General features: G+C 38.2%; 1 protein-coding gene across 3 annotated transcripts in view; it reads left to right on the top strand.

Moving 5' to 3' along the window:
• The window catches only part of daam1a (dishevelled associated activator of morphogenesis 1a), a 55888-nt gene that overhangs the window by 13293 nt on the left and 21900 nt on the right, over positions 1-20695 (top strand). For all 3 annotated transcript variants that reach the window (XM_039672565.2, XM_039672540.2, XM_039672549.2), the window contains exons 2-3: positions 16642-16875; positions 19939-20028. In XM_039672565.2, the coding sequence (XP_039528499.2) occupies positions 16690-16875; positions 19939-20028 (276 nt within the window). In that variant the 5' untranslated portion in view covers positions 16642-16689. The remainder of the gene's footprint in view (positions 1-16641; positions 16876-19938; positions 20029-20695) is intronic.

Genomic DNA, 20695 nt, shown 5'->3' with positions numbered 1-20695 from the left:
AACCAGTATCAGCCTGTACTATTTGGTATGTGCTTGTCCAATCACATTTGGGCTTGAGGAAACTCATTATATACTCAGTTTGACCGCAATCCCCAGTATTGAACCCACGGGATTAGCACATATAATACGGCCTTCCGAATAACAAAAACGCCTGGCAAAAACAGACAGTGTGCGTGTGCCGGATAATACTGGCTCTCTGGACTCTGGAGGAGTCTGACCCTGGGGAATCAAGCATAATTGTGGCTGTGGAATGAAGTTAATGTGGGTCAGGGGTCTGTATTTTGAAAACTATTTGGCTCGTCGTCTGCCTGATGGACAGCATTTTTGCATCTTTCCTCTGTAGTTGCCTTTCTTGTTTTGTCTAAGTGCTCAGGTTCCTGAGGGGTGGCGTCTATGACCCCCGTGGGACGCCTCTGCTACTGTCCTGATGTTATTGATTACACATAATCCCATTGAGATTAAATGTGGCCATACGGTGTCCGGTACACTCAACAAACTTACTATCTCTGACTTAACAGGGTCATAGATAAAGTTTGTGTGTGTGTGTGTGCTTGACATGACTTGTTTTTGGACATTTATCTTACATGAATTTATACATAAAGAGATAAGATAGAAAAGGTCTTATAAGTTTGTTCTGTTAAAACTTGAATAAAATCTAGAAAATGTAAAACCTAATGTTCAAAACGTATGCATTTGAAGTTCTGGCATTGATTTAATATATTTTTAATTTGATTCAAAGTCCATGTAATATGAGTTTATCTTAAATAAATATCTAAATAACTACATAACTGTGTCTAAATCTAAATAAATAACAACAAACAGTTACATACATTTTAATTGAATCAGTTGATAAAAGAAAACAATAAAAACTTAAGTAAATTTATGAATGTATTACATTGGCTGTTTATACTTTAAATTAAGTTTATGTAAATCTCTCTCTCTCTCTCTATCTCTCTCTCTCTCTCTCTCTCTCTCTCTCTATATATATATATATATATATATATATATATATATATATATATATATATATATATATATATATGAATATACATTTTACAAACATGTTTTTTAACATTTTGTGTATTTGTATCTTCATTTTCTGTTTGCTTTCTTGCTTCCCATGTTTTATTTATTTATGTTTAATATTATTAATTTCATTGTTACATCATTTGAACAAAAACCTTTCATTTGTTTGTTTTTTTCCCACCTTGTTTTCTCTCACGACCACAGCGGATAAATCTCATGGTTGCATATGCCAATAACAGACTTGACATTGCTTTGATTAGTTCAGTAGGGATCAATAATGTTACTTGCCATTAGGAAAATTGGCTTGTGACTGCTGGATGAGAGACCAAAGGCCAGGGTTTGTTTTCTAGTCGATCCTAGTCTGGCCCGAGAGCTGCACTGGCTGACCTCCATTATGTAAACTCTAAAATGGAAATCCATCCGCTCTTCTGCAGCCCCACTGATCAAGACTTCTAGAGTAATGGATTAGCTTTTAATGAGAGAGGCAGAAAGATTACAGACAATGTCGCAAGCCTGCGGAGCTGTTGGTTTAGTGTTAGTTTCATGACTGCATTTGATATCAGAGCACTGATGATGATGGATTTTTTTCCATGCAGTTGACATGGGCACTAAATAAATGGCGCTGCTGGGAGAGAAAATGTCACAGAGCAAATAAGGAAAGACAGACTAACAGCCACACATTCATTAGATTATTCAGTGAGGTCTGGTGTTGATGTGCTGTTGTCTTTCCCAGGGTAAAAGCTTTTTAGGTCATATCCTGGAAGAGATATGACTGTTGACTACATCATGGGACCTCAAAATCCTGCCTCATCTGTTCAATTGCTGTGAGTGTGCAATTATGCTGTTATGAAGCGCCTGGGCTTGAGTGATGTTTGCTCTGGGATGTACTGTATGCATTAGTGTTGGTTTGGTTTAAAGGCACTGTCTTAAGACTATCTATGGAGGCTCCTGCATTAGAACACTACACTATTGTTCAAAATCTATTTATGTAGTATTATTTCACTTAATTTCTTTGTTAATTTCTTTTTAAAAATGTAATTTATTCCTGTGATGACAAAGCTGAATTTTCAGCATCATTACTCCAGTCTTCAGTGTCACATGATCCTCCAGAAATCAAAATTCACAATTTAAAGTTGACATTTTAAAATGCATTACTATGCTGGTACTGTTGTTTAATACATATGAACATTTTTACACTTTTAAGCCAAGCTAAAATATTTCTTAGTAAAATAAGATATAATAAAAAACAAACAAATGGATTTCCAATTATTGGCATAATTTAAATGATTTAAAATGAAGACTACTTATCCAAATATCTTGTTCCTGTCACAACCGTTGCACCAGCAAAGAAAGAAAATGCAAATAGCCCATAAGCAGTACATTTCCCATGACATCACTTGAGTTGTGTGCCTCTTTGAGAACTCTCTCCTTTATAACTAAATCCAACCGCCCAAACTCTTTAGATGGTGTCTAAATGTGGTCAGACTTTTAATGAAACTGATTACAACTGTTTATTTTAAATACACAAAGCTGAAACAGGCACACTTGTCTTCCCATGGATTTGAAGAATGCACACATTTTATTCATCTTTATAATGCTTATCTTTGCTTTCAAGCTATGCATGCCAGATTTGTTCATTCTATTGCCGATTGACCGAGAAGCAAATAGTAAGTCTGTCTCCTCCACATTCAGCCATTTGCAGTAAAAACCGACAACTGTGTTTTGTTGACAACTGAAGACAAAGCGCTATGAGATCTGAAGTTAAGCAAGTGTTTATTGGTAATTACCAGTATTTTGTGCAATAGGAATTCTTTCACTTTATATCTCTTAAAGGGGGGGTTTACTGCTTTTTATATTTGCATGATTGTGTTTATGGGGTGCAATATAACATGTATTATATAGACCATTTCACAAGATGTAAACAACACTGGTCCAGAAACACTTCCTGTTTCAGTTTGTAACTGTTTTCTTTATTTCACATGTAAAGAAAACATCTTAACGATGTTTGTTTAACCTTTTTGATTCAGTTTTAAATGTTCTGTTGGTTGTATTTTATCCCAGCTTTTATGTAGTGTTAAAAAACTGAAACATGAAGTGCTTCTGGACCAGTGTTGTTTACATCTTGTGAAATGGTCTATACGTGGTTTTTCTTTTTTAAAAAGTCGTATTTTTCATAAAATTCACCTTTATTGTAAGCCACGTTCTCCTCTGTCATTTGAACGACCGGTTTACATCCTGAGTCTCTGAAACCACTCCCTCAGAAACAGGCAGTTGGCTCAGATTGGTTAGTTTGGGCCGGTGTGTTGTGATTGGCTAAACTGTAGCGCATGTTGTCCGGATACTTCAAGCCCATTATTACCTTTACGGGCGAAAGTTGCATATGTGTTCCTGTCAAATGTAGCTAAATAATGGTGTTGATACTGCAGTATCAGTTTGTGCCAGAATCAGACCCAGAAAGCGGCGATGAAGAGAGTCAAGCAGAACCTCACCACACACGGCTCTTACAAAACGTTTCTGAATGGTAATTTGCCTCTATATTTTTTTTTAATTTATACACGTTTGTCTTACACAAAATAGCATGGAACTGACTGGCTACTATATACATTAACAGCGTTGGCATTGGTTTACGTTCTTGATCAAATCGAAAAATAACACCATAAAGTGTATATATACATGAAACATACATTTACAACATTAGTACATAAACAAAATTCAGGTCCATAATGTTTGTACACGTTTGTCGTCGACACAAAATAGCATAACTACTGTTGTAGCCTAGTGGCTATAAAGCCAAAGCGGCACTGACGTTTCCTTTGTTTAATTAATAAGATGTATTGTAAGTAAATGAATTATGGATCAGTACAAATACTTTGTTTTAAAAGTACCAAGTAGTCGCACAGTGAGAAAGAGAAAATCTGTATAGAAAGAAAAGATTCATTGATAATCATTTTATCATTGCATCGCAGCCCTCTGAATTGCATCGAATCGAACCGTGAGGTGCCTATAGATTCCCACCATCAGTATATTAGATCAGTGCATTTGGTCTTAAAGTGACAGCAGCCTAATAAATCTGTTGCCATCTGTGTCATAAAGAAAGAAATTGATTGACAATGGGGTGATGAACTGTTCGAAAATAATGCAGAAAGAGAGAGAGAGGGAGAGAGAGAGATTAAGCTTGTGAGAATTTGTGCGTCTCTACTAATAGTGAAACTATTTATCTTCTCCGCCGTTATTACCACTCTTGTGAGAAATTTTATGCAACTTTGTAAGTTGCTAAACTATTTTACGAATACATTCATCAGAGTAGCGCTGACAACACGCTTCTTTGCGATTGTCACATTTGCTTAATCCTTACTATTGTATACTATATATGTGTGCTTTTGACAGAGCAGGAGAAAGAGTATGTGCTTTTCCTAAAGAAATAAACTTAATTTTGTTGCAAAAACGTGAAAATAATTTGTTATTTTTATCCTATTGTTTACTATATTAATTTTCTTGGTAAGTGTCGTTGTGGGTTTTGGTTCTTTTGCGGTTGTAGTATGGACCTTTTTGAAATAACCGAAATCATTTGGCGAAGTGATATGAACATGTAATGCGGTCAAGACCTTCCTGGAACTACTTTAGCCGTGCGTTTCCTGAAAATACTTGCACACCTTATAACAAGCATTGTCAAACTACAGAAGAGTGAACATCTCTCATGCATTGCTCTTGACTGAATCACTTCTGTAACTTTATTAAGAATAAATGTAGATTTAATTGAAACACTTTTTTTTAAACATTTGATTACTTTTATATACTTTATTTCTGGTGCTTGCAGCTTTTTTAGGTAGGTCCACTTCATTTGTGTCTTTTGTAATTTGTTTTCCTATATTCTTGTAATTAGTTGTGTTGTTCTTATTTTATCACTGTTTACTTGCCTTCAGTTAGCTCGAGAGTTTTTTTAATTTCAATAGTCTAAAAATGTCTGATATCATAACCTTATTTAAAGCAAAAATATCTATATGGTGATTATATAGTTAACGTGAAATAAAATGACTCATATCGTGATATAAGATTTTCCTCTCAACACCCACACACTGCATTTGTTCAAGTTCTTGTCATCTGATGTCCTCGATTGAATGATTGTTTGTGTATAAGCAGCATGCAGCTCTACAGATGCTCTCAAACATGCCAAAATGATTTTTAGAGAAAGGATCAAATATGTTATATTGTAAACAAGTGATCACTGTACACTGAAGTCACGTTTAAAATGTCTGAATGTCATTGCATCAGAAAACCAAGTGGCATTTACAAACAAATCACTTTTCTGAGCCTTTTTTTTCTAATAACTTTAACCAAATGGTCTCACATGGTTGATGGGGGTTGTATGAAATAATCATTTAAATATGGGCATTTGACAAGCAGTATGTGTCCAAATTATGTTATTTTTGAATAGTTTATCTATTGTTTTTTTTAACATAACTTCACAGAAATCTTCTTGCTAAATGTTTTGCTTGAAAATATTATTTCTCTTTAAAATAAATGCTACATAATGTATAGATTTACTTATTTGATGAGAACTGAATTGAGCTGAATAATGGCAGTACTCTTAGAGCTGCTTTATAGCCAATTCGGCTGTTTCATAATTGATCATTTTTGCAACATCGACGGTTATTGAAGTGAATTGAATTGAACTAACATTGATCTGCAGGAGAATTTGAAATTTGTCTCATTTTTGATGAAGTTTGCAGCATTGATTATGTTTTGTTTATTAGTATGAAGCTGCCATTAGCTGCTATCTGTAGGCCTAAAGCTATATCATTAATCTGAGCAGGAGTGTACAGTTCTTCATGATGTGTCAAACATGCTTCATGATTTTGTGTCTTCCCGTAATACATTGACTCCTGATCCAGCATGATTTCCAGGAATTGATTCCGGGAAGAAGGATCTATACAGCTGTTCATAAAGATAGAACTTTGCTTACATAAATGAGGCCTGGTGAATCAGATCAGAGAGGTGGTGTAAATGTGTGGAGTGAACGTTAACACACACACCCTGCTGAAGTGCGGTCACCAGGGTGGGGCATGAAGATACACGGGCTAGGCCGTCATGGATTAGCTCCATTGGTGTATGACAGAGAGAGAGAAAGATTTCATAAGACAAGCGTGTTATGGAGGCATTTTTATGCCAGTTGCTGCACAGACATGCTCATCACTTCAGATTTACCTTCCTTGGTGTTCCCTCCCAATTCTTTTATGTGCTTGTTGTCAGTATTCCCTTTTATACTCGTACATTAGTATAACTGTTGTGTGCATGTCACATGGATAGCCCTTGAGTTGTTTAATTTTTTTTTCCCAGAGTCTGACCTTTAATAGGTACTGAACAAGGTTTGCAGAAATTGATACTATTCCCCTCCAAAATTTAATCTGTATTACTTTAGAAGAGGATGGTAAGAGTATCTGGACAAGTTTTTAATGTGTAATTTCAATCTACTTTGTATTGTTACAGTGTCAGTACTAGTTTACTCGTTCTCTGTGTAATTGATAAATTCACATTTATTTGTCACCAAAAGTCCACTGGATGATGCAAAACAGGTCGTCCAGCGGCCTTTTGACCGCTCCATGTCACATTTGTATATCCCCGCCCACAAACAGTCGGATCAACAGAGGGTTATTATTATCAGAACAGTTATTGCAAGGGTAAGTTTGTCAATGAAAATTGTATCATACTCTTTTTACAACTGTGACGATCAGCAGCCTCTCCCCATGTTTGTTTCCCCTTGGACTCTTTGTGTTTCATTATGTTCAGCTGTGTTTCATTATTGGTTATTGAGTTCCTTATTTAAGCCTGAGTTTTCCCTGTGTCCCTTGCGAAGTCTTGTTACACTGTAAGCGTGCAATTCCGAGCGTTATTCCCTGTTCTGTGTCTCCGTGTTTCCCTGGACTCTTGACCCTTGCCTGTTTCCTGGACTGTTCACGAACCTGTGCTGCCTGCCTCGACCATTGCCTGTTTTGACCACGAGTTTCTGGATTGCCCCTTTGTTTAAGTGTTTGCCTGTGTTCATGTCTGCTTGCTTTAATAAAGTGCTGCACATGGATCCGACCGTCTCTGTCCGCACGTTACAGAAGACTTCGCCAAACGAGGATCCAGCAGACTTTCAGCATCTATCCGCCGTGGTCAAGACCCGAGCTTCAATGCTAGCCTCTCATAGTTCTCAGCTGGCGAGACTAACTTCTCTCCTCGAGGAACTAGCAAGCTCCGTGCAGTCATGGTCTCCGCAGAGCACAAGCACTAATCAAGCCCAAGCTCACGCTGCACCTGTTCCACCGCAACCCTGTGTGAGTACCGCATGCAGTAATTCCAGTACGCCGTTTCCCGAGAAGTTTAATGGCTCACCCGAAGCGTGTGAAGGATTTCTTCAGCAGTGCAGTTTATATATGAAACATCAGCCCCAGTTATACGCCTCGGATACCGACCGCGTTTCTTTCATCTGCTCACTGTTGACTGGAAAGGCTCTGGAGTGGGCAGGCACGTTTTGGGAACCAGGTCGGATGTCGTTTCCTCCTTTCGACGTGTTTACTGCCCTGTTCAGAAAGGCTTTTGAACTCCCCGCAGAAAAGGAGGGTCTCGAGGAACTGCTCTTTTCCCTGCGCCGGGGAGTTTCGTATGCGGCGGATTTCTCTCACTCACTCCGCACGCAGCATAAGCCTCAGCTCGCTAAACTGTTTGATCCTCCCTTAAGGACCGTCAGAGGAGCTTCTAAGCATATCGTTCCTGCCAAAACCACTCATCATGTCGGACCCCTCGAGCCCGTATCCCGCACTGGCCCTGTTAAAAGTGCTGTTTCTAAGACAGCGGAGGTGTCGCGGGTCGAACCGGAGTTTGAGCGCGTGCCAGTCGACTCGAGTGAGTCAAGTGCCGAGCTGAGTGAATCAAGTGAGTCAAATACCGAGCTGAGTGAATCGAGTGCCGAGTCAAGTGAGTCAAGTGCTGAGCCGAGTGAATCAAGTGTGTCCAGTGTTGAATTTAGTCTGTCCAGTGAGTCTTCAGTTCAAGTGGGCGAGTCTCCTGTTGAAGTGAGTGAATCTCCTCTTCAAGTGAGCGCTGAATCTCCTCTTCAAGTGAGCGCTGCATCTCCTCTTCAAGTGAGCGCTGCATCTCCTCTTCAAGTGAGCGCTGCATCTCCTCTTCAAGTGAGCGCTGCATCTCCTCTTCAAGTGAGCGCTGCATCTCCTCTTCAAGTGAGCGCTGCATCTCCAGTTCAAGTGAGTGAGTTGTCCAGCCCAGCGAGTGTGTCTAGCCCTGTGACGCGCCGCCGCAGGAGGAGAGGGAGGACTCGTTTGGTTCGCCAGGTCCCGGTGAGCGTGCCCAGACTCCTCGCCCTGCCGGCCCCGCCTCTGCGCCTCGCCCTGCCGGCCCCGCCTCTGCGCCTCGCCCTGCCGGCCCCGCCTCTGCGCCTCGCCCTGCCGGCCCCGCCTCTGCGCCTCGCCCTGCCGGCCCCGCCTCTGCGCCTCGCTCTGCCTGCACCCTTCAAGCTCCGGGAGGCCTTTCCTGTACCAGTTCACCACCCAGAGGCTCCTCCCGTGAATTTCCCCAAGTATTTTTTGGGGGGGGGCAGTAGGTACTCTGTGGGGGCCATGGAGGTGATCCTGACATGGACCTCTGAGTCCGTGAGGGCCATGGAGGCGAGGCTGTCATGGACCTCGCCTGTGTCTGCTCCGCCCTGGCCGCCATCACGTCCTGCTCCTTCCTGGTCACCCACGCTCCACGGCCCCAGGCCTCTCCATGTGCCTGGCCTCCTGCCTCTCCATGGGCCTGGCCCTCCATCCCAGCCCCCGTTGACCTCCCCCCGGAGCTCTTAGGAGCGTCTGGAAGCCGCTCCTTAGAGGGGGGGTTATGTGACGATCAGCAGCCGTGGTGCCCTCGAGAGCCACTAGAGGGCACCCTCTCCCCATGTTTGTTTCCCCTTGGACTCTTTGTGTTTCATTATGTTCAGCTGTGTTTCATTATTGGTTATTGAGTTCCTTATTTAAGCCTGAGTTTTCCCTGTGTCCCTTGCGAAGTCTTGTTACACTGTAAGCGTGCAATTCCGAGCGTTATTCCCTGTTCTGTGTCTCCGTGTTTCCCTGGACTCTTGACCCTTGCCTGTTTCCTGGACTGTTCACGAACCTGTGCTGCCTGCCTCAACCATTGCCTGTTTTGACCACGAGTTTCTGGATTGCCCCTTTGTTTAAGTGTTTGCCTGTGTTCATGTCTGCTTGCTTTAATAAAGTGCTGCACATGGATCCGACCGTCTCTGTCCGCACGTTACAACAACATTATGTTAAAAAAGGAATACAATAGCCTAGACCTTATTCAGAGCCGCTCCATGACAGGTATTAAAGACAGGCTGTGAGGGATAAAATTTGTGATTTGTAAGAGCATTCATTTTTAATTTTATTTGACTTATTTCAGTTATTTGCCAGGGTAACATTTTTTTTTTCATGTAATATTTATATTTTACATAAACACATTTTTTTAACAAGTTTAGTAAACAATAACAAGACTTTCAATGATGCATGTCAGATGAAAATAGACTTGTGACTAAAATATTTAGAACATGCTTCTTATTTTCAGTTAACAGTCGTCCATTCAGAAAAGACAAGCTTTATATAAACTGGTTGTTTTATGTGTTTTACAAGTGAGACTCTTATTTCATTTGGGCTTTGGGAAAGACACCATTTTTTTTTTACTAGGGATAAAATGTTATGCTCCACTCATAGCACATGTTTGCTTTCATTTAGGCTAGCTGATGATTCTTTTTCTATTTTAGTTGTAAATATTTTAGTCACCTGTCTCTGTACAGACTGCGGTATCCCATAAGCCTATGAGCTGAAAGATGAGGAGCAGGCGATCTTTTTTTTTTTATTTTTTTTTTTTTACATTCACTCATTTTGTGTTTTTGTAATAATAACATTCCTGTTCTAGAATAGTCTTTTTGTAATGTAAGATGTTTACATTTTTACGGGTTTCCCATGATGTAAAGATTATTTTGGTCCCAGGCGATCCCAATGCTTTATTTGGACAAGATGTGGAGATTTGGATTAGCCGTTTTTATTTTGACTTTTGTCCTGCATTGTATCGTGTTTGAATTACAAAAGAAGAGAATATTTGCTTTGCGGTGTTTGCTTGTGGGTCATAGTTTGGATCAGACCTTGCGAACAAGGACATCCAGCAGTGGCTCGTGGGATTAAAATCTGACGCTTGTGAATGATTTACAGTCGCATACTGAGTGCTGCTTGCATTATTCACTTGGTTTATTGGATATTGCTCACAAGAACACTGAAATTAAATAAAATGTCTCTCATTTTATTCTGTATTATTAGTGGATGCAGTCCAACCTTAATATACACACAGAATACCTTCTTTTGGCTTTGAGTCAAACGTATATATCTATACAACCATATGTACTTATCAGGAGTATTAAGTAGGCTTTAATTTAATTAATAGTACTGTGAATGTAATGGTCAGGTTTATGTTCTGTTGTCATGAAGATTTAGTTTGTATCATCTTGTTTTCCTGTGTTCTGTTCCTGTTTCCTTTGTTCCCCAATTTGTGGGGCAAAAACCAATCGGAAGTGAGCTTCCCTATGCCCTTCTCACTCAGAAGGGCAGAGCCCTTGAAGGGTGACTTAGAAGGGAGCGTTGTGTGTGTCAGGGAAGCGCCCTGTTGTGTGTCATACTGAAGCTTAGTTTGGAACGCATTTGGTGAAGGGTGCAATGAAAAGGTCAATTTTCTCATTCGCGTACTTTCTCAAGCTTACCATGACAAAGCTAGACAGTGGTACAGCTAGACACAGAAATGTCTTGTTAATATTATGCAAATAAATGTACAGAATGAAGTTTTTTAAAACATGCTTTATATGTTTTTTTTTTGTGTGTTCCGAATCTGCCTTTAACTCTATAAGTTAAGCATTAAATGCATAAAACATTAACACATTTCTTACTTCTTTTTTAAACTTAACATGAAATGCATGACAAAAACGCGTGTTGTATATTTTAACACAAACAATTTTCTGTTAACTTAACTCCAACTCCCACCATTTCTAGATTTAAAAGAGTCGTGCGTGAGGACTTGTCACCCTGAGTCACATGACCATAAAGAATAAATTAGTTCCTTGAAGTGACCATTGCATGTTCCCTTCACTAACGGACAGTGTTTGGAATAACGCCGTTTAAAATAATGGCGTTAGGTAACGGAGATGCATTTGGAAGTGTACTTTTTCAGAAGTGCTGGGTACAAACTTGTCTAACTGTGCAGCCTCTCTGCTCTAGTAAATAAATCCATTGATCTGCAATTATTGTTTGAGTTTTTAAATGGTCTAGTGGTAGATCTTTTGCCAAGCATGTCAGAGGTTATGAGTTCTAATCCACGATCGAATAGGTTTTTTTTTTTTCTCTCATCAAAACTAAATATGTTCATCTGTGGTTACAGTCTATATCAAGCAGGGACACGTTTGTGTGCATATTATTTTGTGATTTCACTCGAATGAATGGAGAGTCTCATCACAACGGTGATAGATTGAAGAGTACGTCCGTGAAGACTGTGTGCACGCCACAATGCAACTCATAGCAGCGGCCACAAGCGCTCAGCTTGAGTTCAAAACCAAAACAATTTAATGCTGGATCTCTTATTAATAGCAAACTAAATGAATGCTCTGCTAGTTAACTGGAGATGTTTTATTTATTTGTTTCTAAAAGTGGTACAAAATGACTCAAAATCGATGCTTATGCGCGTTACTACACAGTTAGTGAGGAGGTGGGTTAATTAGTGCAGGATCAACCTCTTGCTGTCTGTCGATGTGCAATAAATATAGAAAGTTATGAACAAACACTCGTCTGTTTTACTCATTTCACTGACTTATGAAAACTGTTAAAAAAATCCAAATTCTTTGACATAGCTCGCAGTTTAGTATGAGAAATTAGTATTATCAGTACAATGGGAGTTTCAATATAAATCTCAATATCAAATTCACCAAATGCATTACAGTATTGAGAGTTTGGGGGGAAATGTGCATAAATGCAACGCATTCTCATCCTTAGGGCGTCATATAGTGACGCTTTTGACATCGCGTCTAAATCCGACACACATGGCACCCTTTAGCGTCAATATAACGCGCTTCGGTTATGGGTAGGTTTAGGTCTGGGGTAGGGTTAGGGTTAGACCACTAGGAGGCGACCTTCTGGCCCATGTATATCTGCGTCTCATATTGACGCTAAAGGGTGCCATGTGCGTCGGATGTAGACGCAATGTCAAAAGCGTCAGTATATGACGCTTTGGGATGAGACCGGGCTGTTTTTTTTTTTTTTTAAATGTCATCATGCAAAACAAATGGTCCTATAAATGGGCTTCATTATACAAAATGTGTTCTTGATGTGTTCAAGAGATTTACCCATCTTTAATAAATGTAATGTTGCTAAGAGGTGTTGCTAAGACATTGTGCTTTAAGTTGCTCTGAAAAAGTGGAATCCATTTTTATAGTGTGAAGTGTGTGGTCTTTGCCCACTGATCTTTTGACCAGCTAGCCAGGCCAGATATAATTTCACACCATGAAATAAACCCAGCGGTGAGAAAATTCCCAGCCTCGCTCAGCGGAACAGCTGTGTCTGCTCTGCTGGGTTTATCGCTGCTAAATGGTTACATTGTGAGAATCTAGATACTCTTCCTTGTTGGGAAATTACTCAAGGACGTGTTAGTGTGGACATCCAGGTTGTTGACATGGCTGAGTGAATCATTCGTTTTAAAACTCAGAAAAAACACAGGAGAGTTTCCTTTCTCTTTGCTTCCTTCCTTTTTTTTTATCTTTCTCATCTGGATGTAACTTTTTAGGTCCTGCAGTGTATAGGCCTATTATGAGTTTATAAACAAAAGCCTACTGTAGTTCTACATTTCTATGTCTAGCTATATCTTGATTGATCCTAATCTTATGAGAGATGCTGCTTGCTTTAATTCATGGTTTGAAATCCTGGTCTCCACTGAAACAAGTATTCAAACAAGGGGTCTCCATTCTTTGAGATAATAGTTAAGTATTAACTAAACTAAAAGTTGCATCCGTAGTAATTTAACTACATTTTTCAGTAGCATGTCAGTCTCTTAGATATTTTCTACTATAGCTTTTTCAGCGTCATTCTGTTTTCAGAAATTGTGTATAGCATAACAAAGAAATATTCTCACAAATGACATGACATGCTGTGCATGTAGCCTAATAGCCAAATAAGCATAGGCAATAATCAAACATACTCACAATAGCCGTTTTCGATTTCAAGAAGCATTTGGAAGTCCTATTGATTATTTGTGAATCATTCTGAAGATTTTGTTAAAGAACCAGTTGAAAGAAATGATTCACAGATTAATTTTAAATATCTCAATGGGGGTTACACAGATGTCCTTGCATGAAAAAAAAAAATTTTCAATATAAAATAAAATTCAAACTAAAATGTTTAACTTGACCCCACTCATGTGTACATTAGATAATCTACTGGCCTGCAGAAAGCCGAGCACAAACTTCTCATCACACCAGCACCCAGTTTGCATGTCTTAAATTAGTTGCTTACATATTAAAAAAGGAGCATACAATAGCATAAAAAGCCTTCTTAATGAGCAAAGGTCCCTGTTTAATACAAATGTACACGAAAGTTAATGAACGATCCCATATAAAAAAAACATTGTAATGTCACAAGTAATAATCTCAGGGTTTACTGGGTTTTACGAAATGTTGCCACCACCAATACAAATTTTTGTATTGTTGGTGGTATCCTAAAAAATAGTTTCTGTTTGCGTCATCACAACATTTCGGATTGTTTCGGTGATAAAAGTCGAAAACCTTTTAAACCCTAAAATGCATCCCTAACCCTAGGTGCATCCCTAAAATAAATATATATATATATATATATATATATATATATATATATATATATATATATATAATACATACACACACATATTGTAAATAAGCATTCATTTAGGCTGTTTTCAATTCAGTTCGATAAATTGTTTTTTATTTTTAGTAGTTGTCTTTAATATAATTTAGCTATATGTTCACCAAGAGTCTGGCTTTGGTCATTTCTTGCATCATCCCTTCTTTTTCCTGTCAATTCTCTACCATCTTCTTAATAAAAAAATTGATCAAAGCCCCCCAAAATTGCTTTTATATTCTGATTCTGATGGTTAATGGAAAAAAAACCCTGCAATTTTTGGCAGTTTCTTTTTTCAGATTAGCTGCAGACAAACATTCAGAGGTCAAACTGGATAGCGGATCATGTTTGGCATCACCATTTAAGTGTGTTTGGGTATGATGGCACTATAAACCTGCTTTGCAGGGTCAAGTACACTGAGCAGATTTTACACAAACACACGTATTATAAACTCTAGTCTAATCCTGAAGCCATTTAAGTATTTATGTCCCTGTTCTCCTAAAGGGAAACATCTGGTCACTTTGAGCTTCTGGGTCTGATCATAAATTCAGAGTGAAGTTTATGTTTGTCGGCTTCTGGGTCATGATGGCTTTAGCGCTGGAGCTCAGGCCGGTGTACTCATTAAAGCAGGACTGGGTGAAGATAAAGTTGGGCATGGCAACTTTCTCTGTTATTCCTTATATGGAGAAAGGAAGATGAACACGGTTTAGTCTGAGAGGTGAGGGCTAGATTCAATGTGTGAGGTCTGATCTTTGTGTATGTGTATCTTTTGTGTTTTATGAAATCTGGGACATCTTGGGACATCTACAGTAGACCAAACAAGGTGATGATGTGGTTAAGTAGTAAGTAGTCATTTGGCAGACACTTTTATTATGAAGAGACACAAAGGGTGTAACCAGGGGCCTCATGTATAACACTTTCTGCAGATTTCATCATGCAATTGTGCGTATGCACAAACACTAGATTTTGCACACTCACAAAAGGTACACCAGAACTATGTGCAAAATTATTTTTATAATACCCATGCAGTCTATGGATGATTTTGCATACATCTCCAACCCGTCTCCTCCATGAAATAACCATATAGAGCTTACAATGCCTAGTTTTGCTATTCATCTGCACATCTTGCATCTTCCCATCCACGTGTCATGTTTAACAATGCAAGACATTAGGAAAATATGAGATACGGGCAATGTGCATTACATTGCTAAGAATCATTCAGTATCCTTACCTTCTTTTAGAATAAGTATACATTTCAGATAAAGTTTTCTGAGAAGAGTTATACTCAATATTTTAGACTGGCCAAAAAATATTTTTAATTGCTTTAAACAAATCTATGCATTTTTTTCATATAAGGTAAACATATATTTTTTATGACGTTTATATATTATACAATGCCCATTTTGTGCATATGCAACGTTTATACATCAGGCCCCTGGTGTAAAGGTATTCAAAGAATGTTTATCCAAAAAAATATTTCATCATTCAGTCATCATTTACTCAGAATTAAAGAAAGTTAATTTATCCCAAAAAAGGATATAAAAAGCCCTCTAAAGTTCATTTATGCCCTTTATTTCAAGTCTTCTAAAGTCATACGATAGCTTTATGTGAAGAACAGACCAAATCTTGATGTGCAGAAGATCAAATTTTGCATTGGTTTGTTCATTACATTATTTGGTGTTTTTCTTCTGCAGGTCTTCTGAAGCCATATGACAGCTTTTTGTAATGTGAGAGCTTATTGCTTTTATGGCTATATTTTATCTGTCTACACGACAATCTGGGTGTCGAATCATGTCACTGTGTGTTTCTGGAGTTTGAGGCTTGTGTGATTGTTTTAATGGGATGTAAGATCATACAGTGCTGCATATTGAGTATCACTGCACAGAGTCACAAACAGTCAATCTCGTTTCCCGTTAAGTCTCTTTTCTTCACTTAGGCTGCATGTATTTTCTTGCTCAACAATATTGTAAAAAATGTGATCACAAATTATTAAAATATTATTAAATTTATGATTAAAATATAATCTGTAATTTTCTGCATCATTACTCTCCAGTCTTCATTGTCACATGATCCTTCAGTAATCATTCATATAGGCTGATTTGCTGCTTAGGAAACATTTTTATAATTATCAATGTTGAAAACAGTTCTTTGATGAATAGACAAATTAAAAGAACTGGGTTTATATGAAATTCATGACTTTTAAACAATGTAATGATCAATGAATAATCAATGAGTGCTGCATATAAAGTATTAATTTCTTAAAAAAAAAAAAATCTTATTGGTTCCAAATTTTGAACCCTTGCAAAATATGAAACGAATATTGAAACAAATCAAGGCTTTGTTTCAATAGTTTGTTTCAGCGCAGTAAGATTTCATCCATCAATACTGATCTTTTCCGTATTGCTACTGGTATACAGAGGGAGGTCCAATGTAACCTGTTAGTCAAGAGTGTATACTCAATACATTTTAGTTTCAGTATATCACACTTCTCATGTAACATATGGCTGCAAATAGCCCTGGGTGAGGGTATGATTTTCAGTCTTGTTGTTCTGTTTTGCATTTAGCTGCGTGCTAGCATAGCCATGCACAATTTCAGTGAACTAAAAAATTATTCCCAGTATCCTTTTTTTTGCTGCTTTGATCACCCCTCCTCATTTTCTCTTCTTTGTTTTCTCTTGGACAGGGTGTCGTAGCTGAAGCGAGACACATCTGACTGGCTGGGCCTCTGGCCATGATGGCCCCACGTAAGCGAGGAGGACGGGGCCTGTCATTCCTCTGCTGCTGTCTAAAGGGACGGGACCAGCCTGAGATCACCTACCGCCTCCGCCATGACAGCAACTTCACACTGCAAACCATGGAGCCCACCCTGCCCATGCCCTCCTCTGAGGAACTGGATGCCATGTTCACTGAACTGGTGGTATGTGTTGTACCATGACCACATACTCTTGTTTCCTTTCTTGTGTTTTAGAGAGTATTTCCCATACTCTCATTTAGATGGATGGATAAATTGATAGAATGGATAGGATGGATGGATTGATCGATCGATCTTTGGAAACAGACCACTTTGAAAGTCAAATCTGGTCTTTGGTTTTGTCAAACATTCTATTGGTAGGCATGTAAAGGATAACTTATTAAAACAGAGAGGAACTTTTCTTTGTATCCCATGATGAATTTTTTGATGGGTGGATTGGTGGGTAGACGAATGAGTGAGTGGATGGATGGATGGATGGATGGGTGGATGTAAGGATATATGCAAGATGGATGGATGGTTAGATGGAGCACTCATTGTACTCAAATTATACGTTTTATTCAACTTTCTTTTGGGGCTTGATACTTTAGATCTTTGGAAACTCTTTGAAAGTCATATCTGGTCTTTGGTTTTGTCAAACATTTATTGGCAGTCATGTAAAGGATTACTTTTTGGTAACACTTTACAATAAAGTTCATTATGTTCACATGAACTAACCACAAGCAATACATTTGTTACTGTATATGTTAATCTTTGTTAATGTTAGTTAATAAAAATACAGATGTTCAATGTTTGTTCATGTTAGTTCACAGTGCATTAATAATGTTAACAAGATTTTAATGAAGTATTAGTACATTTTGAAATTAACATTAACAAAGATTAATAAATGCTGTATAAGTGCAGTTCTTTATTGGTTCATGCTAACTAATGTAGTTAACTAATCAACCTTATTGTAAAGTGGTACCACTTATTTAAACAGAGAGGAACATTTCTTTGGTTAATTTCATGATGAATTCTCAGATGGATAGAAGGATGAGTCAATAGAGGCTAGATAGATCGATGGGTGGGTAGACGGATGGATATGTTTTATTAAACTTTTGGACACAGGCCACTTTGAAAGTCAAATCTGGTCTTTGGTTTTGTCAAATATTAAACTGACAGGCATGTTAATGATTACTCATTAAAACAGAAGGAACTTGTCTTTGCATCCCATGATCAATTTTCACAGTTACATTTTTTTTTTGCTAAGACAGGACATGCAAAGTTTGTAAGCTTGCATGCCCACATGGCCAAAATCACAAACAATGATTAACTGCTGGTAATTCTGAAGAATCCCTTCAGAATAGTTTGAAAAAGCTTATTCTTTATTAAAGCTCTGCTTTGCTCTACCATTCCTCCATTTGTGGAGTGAATCAGTGCTTGTCTTGGATTCCATAATATGGGGAATCCAAGCATTCCCTGCTAATGGTCCAGTAAAGAGTATGTTAGACAATGCACGTCCCCTCATTAGCTCTGCAGACTCCATTGAGTAGAGTTACGTCTGTATGTCTCATGCCCACCAGCGCATGACCAGCAGGCATTTGGCACAGATGGGCTCATGGATGACTTGCATGCGCCAGACTCCCATCTCTTACGCAGCCTGTCCCCTGCTGAGCCTTTGAGCTCTCACATAGAGACACAACTGAGATGGCAATCAGTGTCATGTTAAGTTGATTTAACAGGAAAATACTTCTCGCAGACTTTTGATTCTGCATCGATTTGAGGTGAGAAAGCTGTCCTCCTCATGAAGGAATACTGAACTTTATTTTCGAACATTTGAATGTCTGCAACTCAAACAGAAAACTGGTCTCACTGCTTGAAAACATCCACTTATCACCTGTGCAGGTTCAGTTTTTTTTCCCCGTAGAGAAATAAAGAGGGAGAAAGTATGAGGGAACGATCTGGAGAAGATCAGATTTTGACCTGCCTGCCTCTACAATAGATGTGGTGTCTGGATGTGATGTTCTCTCTCTGGAATCTCTGCTCAAATATACATGAGTACTTACGAGTTGGATTATACGATTTCCCTGTATTTTTCATTCTTTTTATCTTCATTATTTCCTTATGCGGCTTGTTAAAGTGGTCTCTGGACCTGCTTGTTGTATGTGTCTCTCACATGATGTTAATTAACTTGTGCCCGGACATCTGGATTGAATATGACCAACTTAGTCCAGAACTGCATCATGGGAATGCACAGAGGTCACAGGAGCGTGCAGGCATTAATTGATGGTTTACATGACTAAATCATTTCTTTGCTGTGAGGAAACAAGAAGTCTCCCTCTCACACAGAATTGTGGGAAATTAACCCCCGCTTCGGGGTCATTGATATCCAGATACTGATGTCAGACTTTAAGTCATGTTGGTTTTGTGGCCGACTTGATAGGATGCCTGTGTGTGTCACTGCCAAGCACATTTATTATGTACTCAAAATGTTGTTGTTTTTTTCCTCTTTTGCCCAATCATTTTAATTTATTTACTGTACATTTTACATTTCATAGTTTGAATAAATATTCATGAATATACATATCCTAAATTATTATATATATATATTAGGGCTGTGCAAAAGTTAATTGCGATTAATCGCATCCAAAATAAAAGTCTGTGTTTACATAATATATTTGTGTGTGCTGTATATAATTATTTTGTATATATAAATACCTATGCATGCATGTATATATTCAAGAATTATTTTCGCTCAAATTCTGTATATATTTATAAATACATAATCTATATTATATAAATATAAATATTTTATATATGAATAACACATTTTCTTAAATATATACATGCATGTGTGTGTTTATATATACAAAATAATTATATACAGCACACACAAATATATTATGTAAACACAGACTTTTATTTTGGATGTGATTAATCGCAATTAATTTTTGCACAGCCCTAATATATATATATATATATATATATATATATATATATATATAATATATAATATATTTGTGCAATCCTTGTTAGTTGTAAGGTATTTAAAGGTAAATATTCAGTACCACAGTATTATGTTATATTATGTAATATTATGTTATGATATATTATATTGATATAAAAGGGACATAAAGTCTCAATTTTAAGAATTTAACCTTTTGAGAATTTGACCTATTCAACATAATTTATTGGGCATGAAATGTTAGAGCATACACTTGAAACCTCTCATCGTGTCTCTTTCTCCTACAGGATGAGCTGGATCTCTCGGAGAAACATAGAGAGGCCATGTTTGCCCTTCCTTCTGAGAAGAAATGGCAAATCTACTGTAGCAAGAAGAAGGTAAGACATTGTCACTTGATGGGACTGGGCAAGAACCTTTTCCATTTTTTAGAAAGACCCTTGTCAAAGTGTTTTGTCTGACTTTGAACATCCGTAGCAGTTTCCTAAAAACCAATTTAGTCTGACTTGAGACAAACTGTAGAGTTTGAAACTAATCAGCTAAATCTGTGAACATATCGCAGTCTTACTGTACTTCCAAAAAAGGACATAATGTAAACGGTGCTTCTCTAGCACAGGCTTGGCTTAGGGACAGAGAAGTGGTGTTGAGTGCGAGGGTTTATTTTCACAGTACGTGTGATTTGGGTCTGAGGAGTGAGAGGTAACAGAACCCAGGCTGCCCTGACACACTCTGTAAACCGTCATTTATAAGAGGCATTTACACCAGTGGAACTAAAGAGAAAACCACACAGCGGTGGCCTGGGGATTGTCCACGGCTGCTGGAGTTCATGACCAGTTACCTGGTCACGACCCACCAGGGGTTCGAACTTCAGCTGCTGACCTATTGTCCTCCAAAAACACTTAAAAAAGAATACTGTCAATCATTATGGTGTTATGGTGTATTAAGTTTATTCTCATTCATATATTAAAGCAAACATTTATGTTGGTCTTCTGTATGATGGATCAAAGCTTTGGAAGCTGATACACTAGTAGGGATGGAATTTCAGTT

The sequence above is a fragment of the Pimephales promelas genome, chromosome 15 (assembly GCF_988280905.1).
Source record: "Pimephales promelas chromosome 15, fPimPro1.hap1.1, whole genome shotgun sequence".
Classification (NCBI taxonomy): domain Eukaryota; kingdom Metazoa; phylum Chordata; class Actinopteri; order Cypriniformes; family Leuciscidae; genus Pimephales; species Pimephales promelas.
This window is presented reverse-complemented; position numbering and strand designations above follow the sequence as displayed.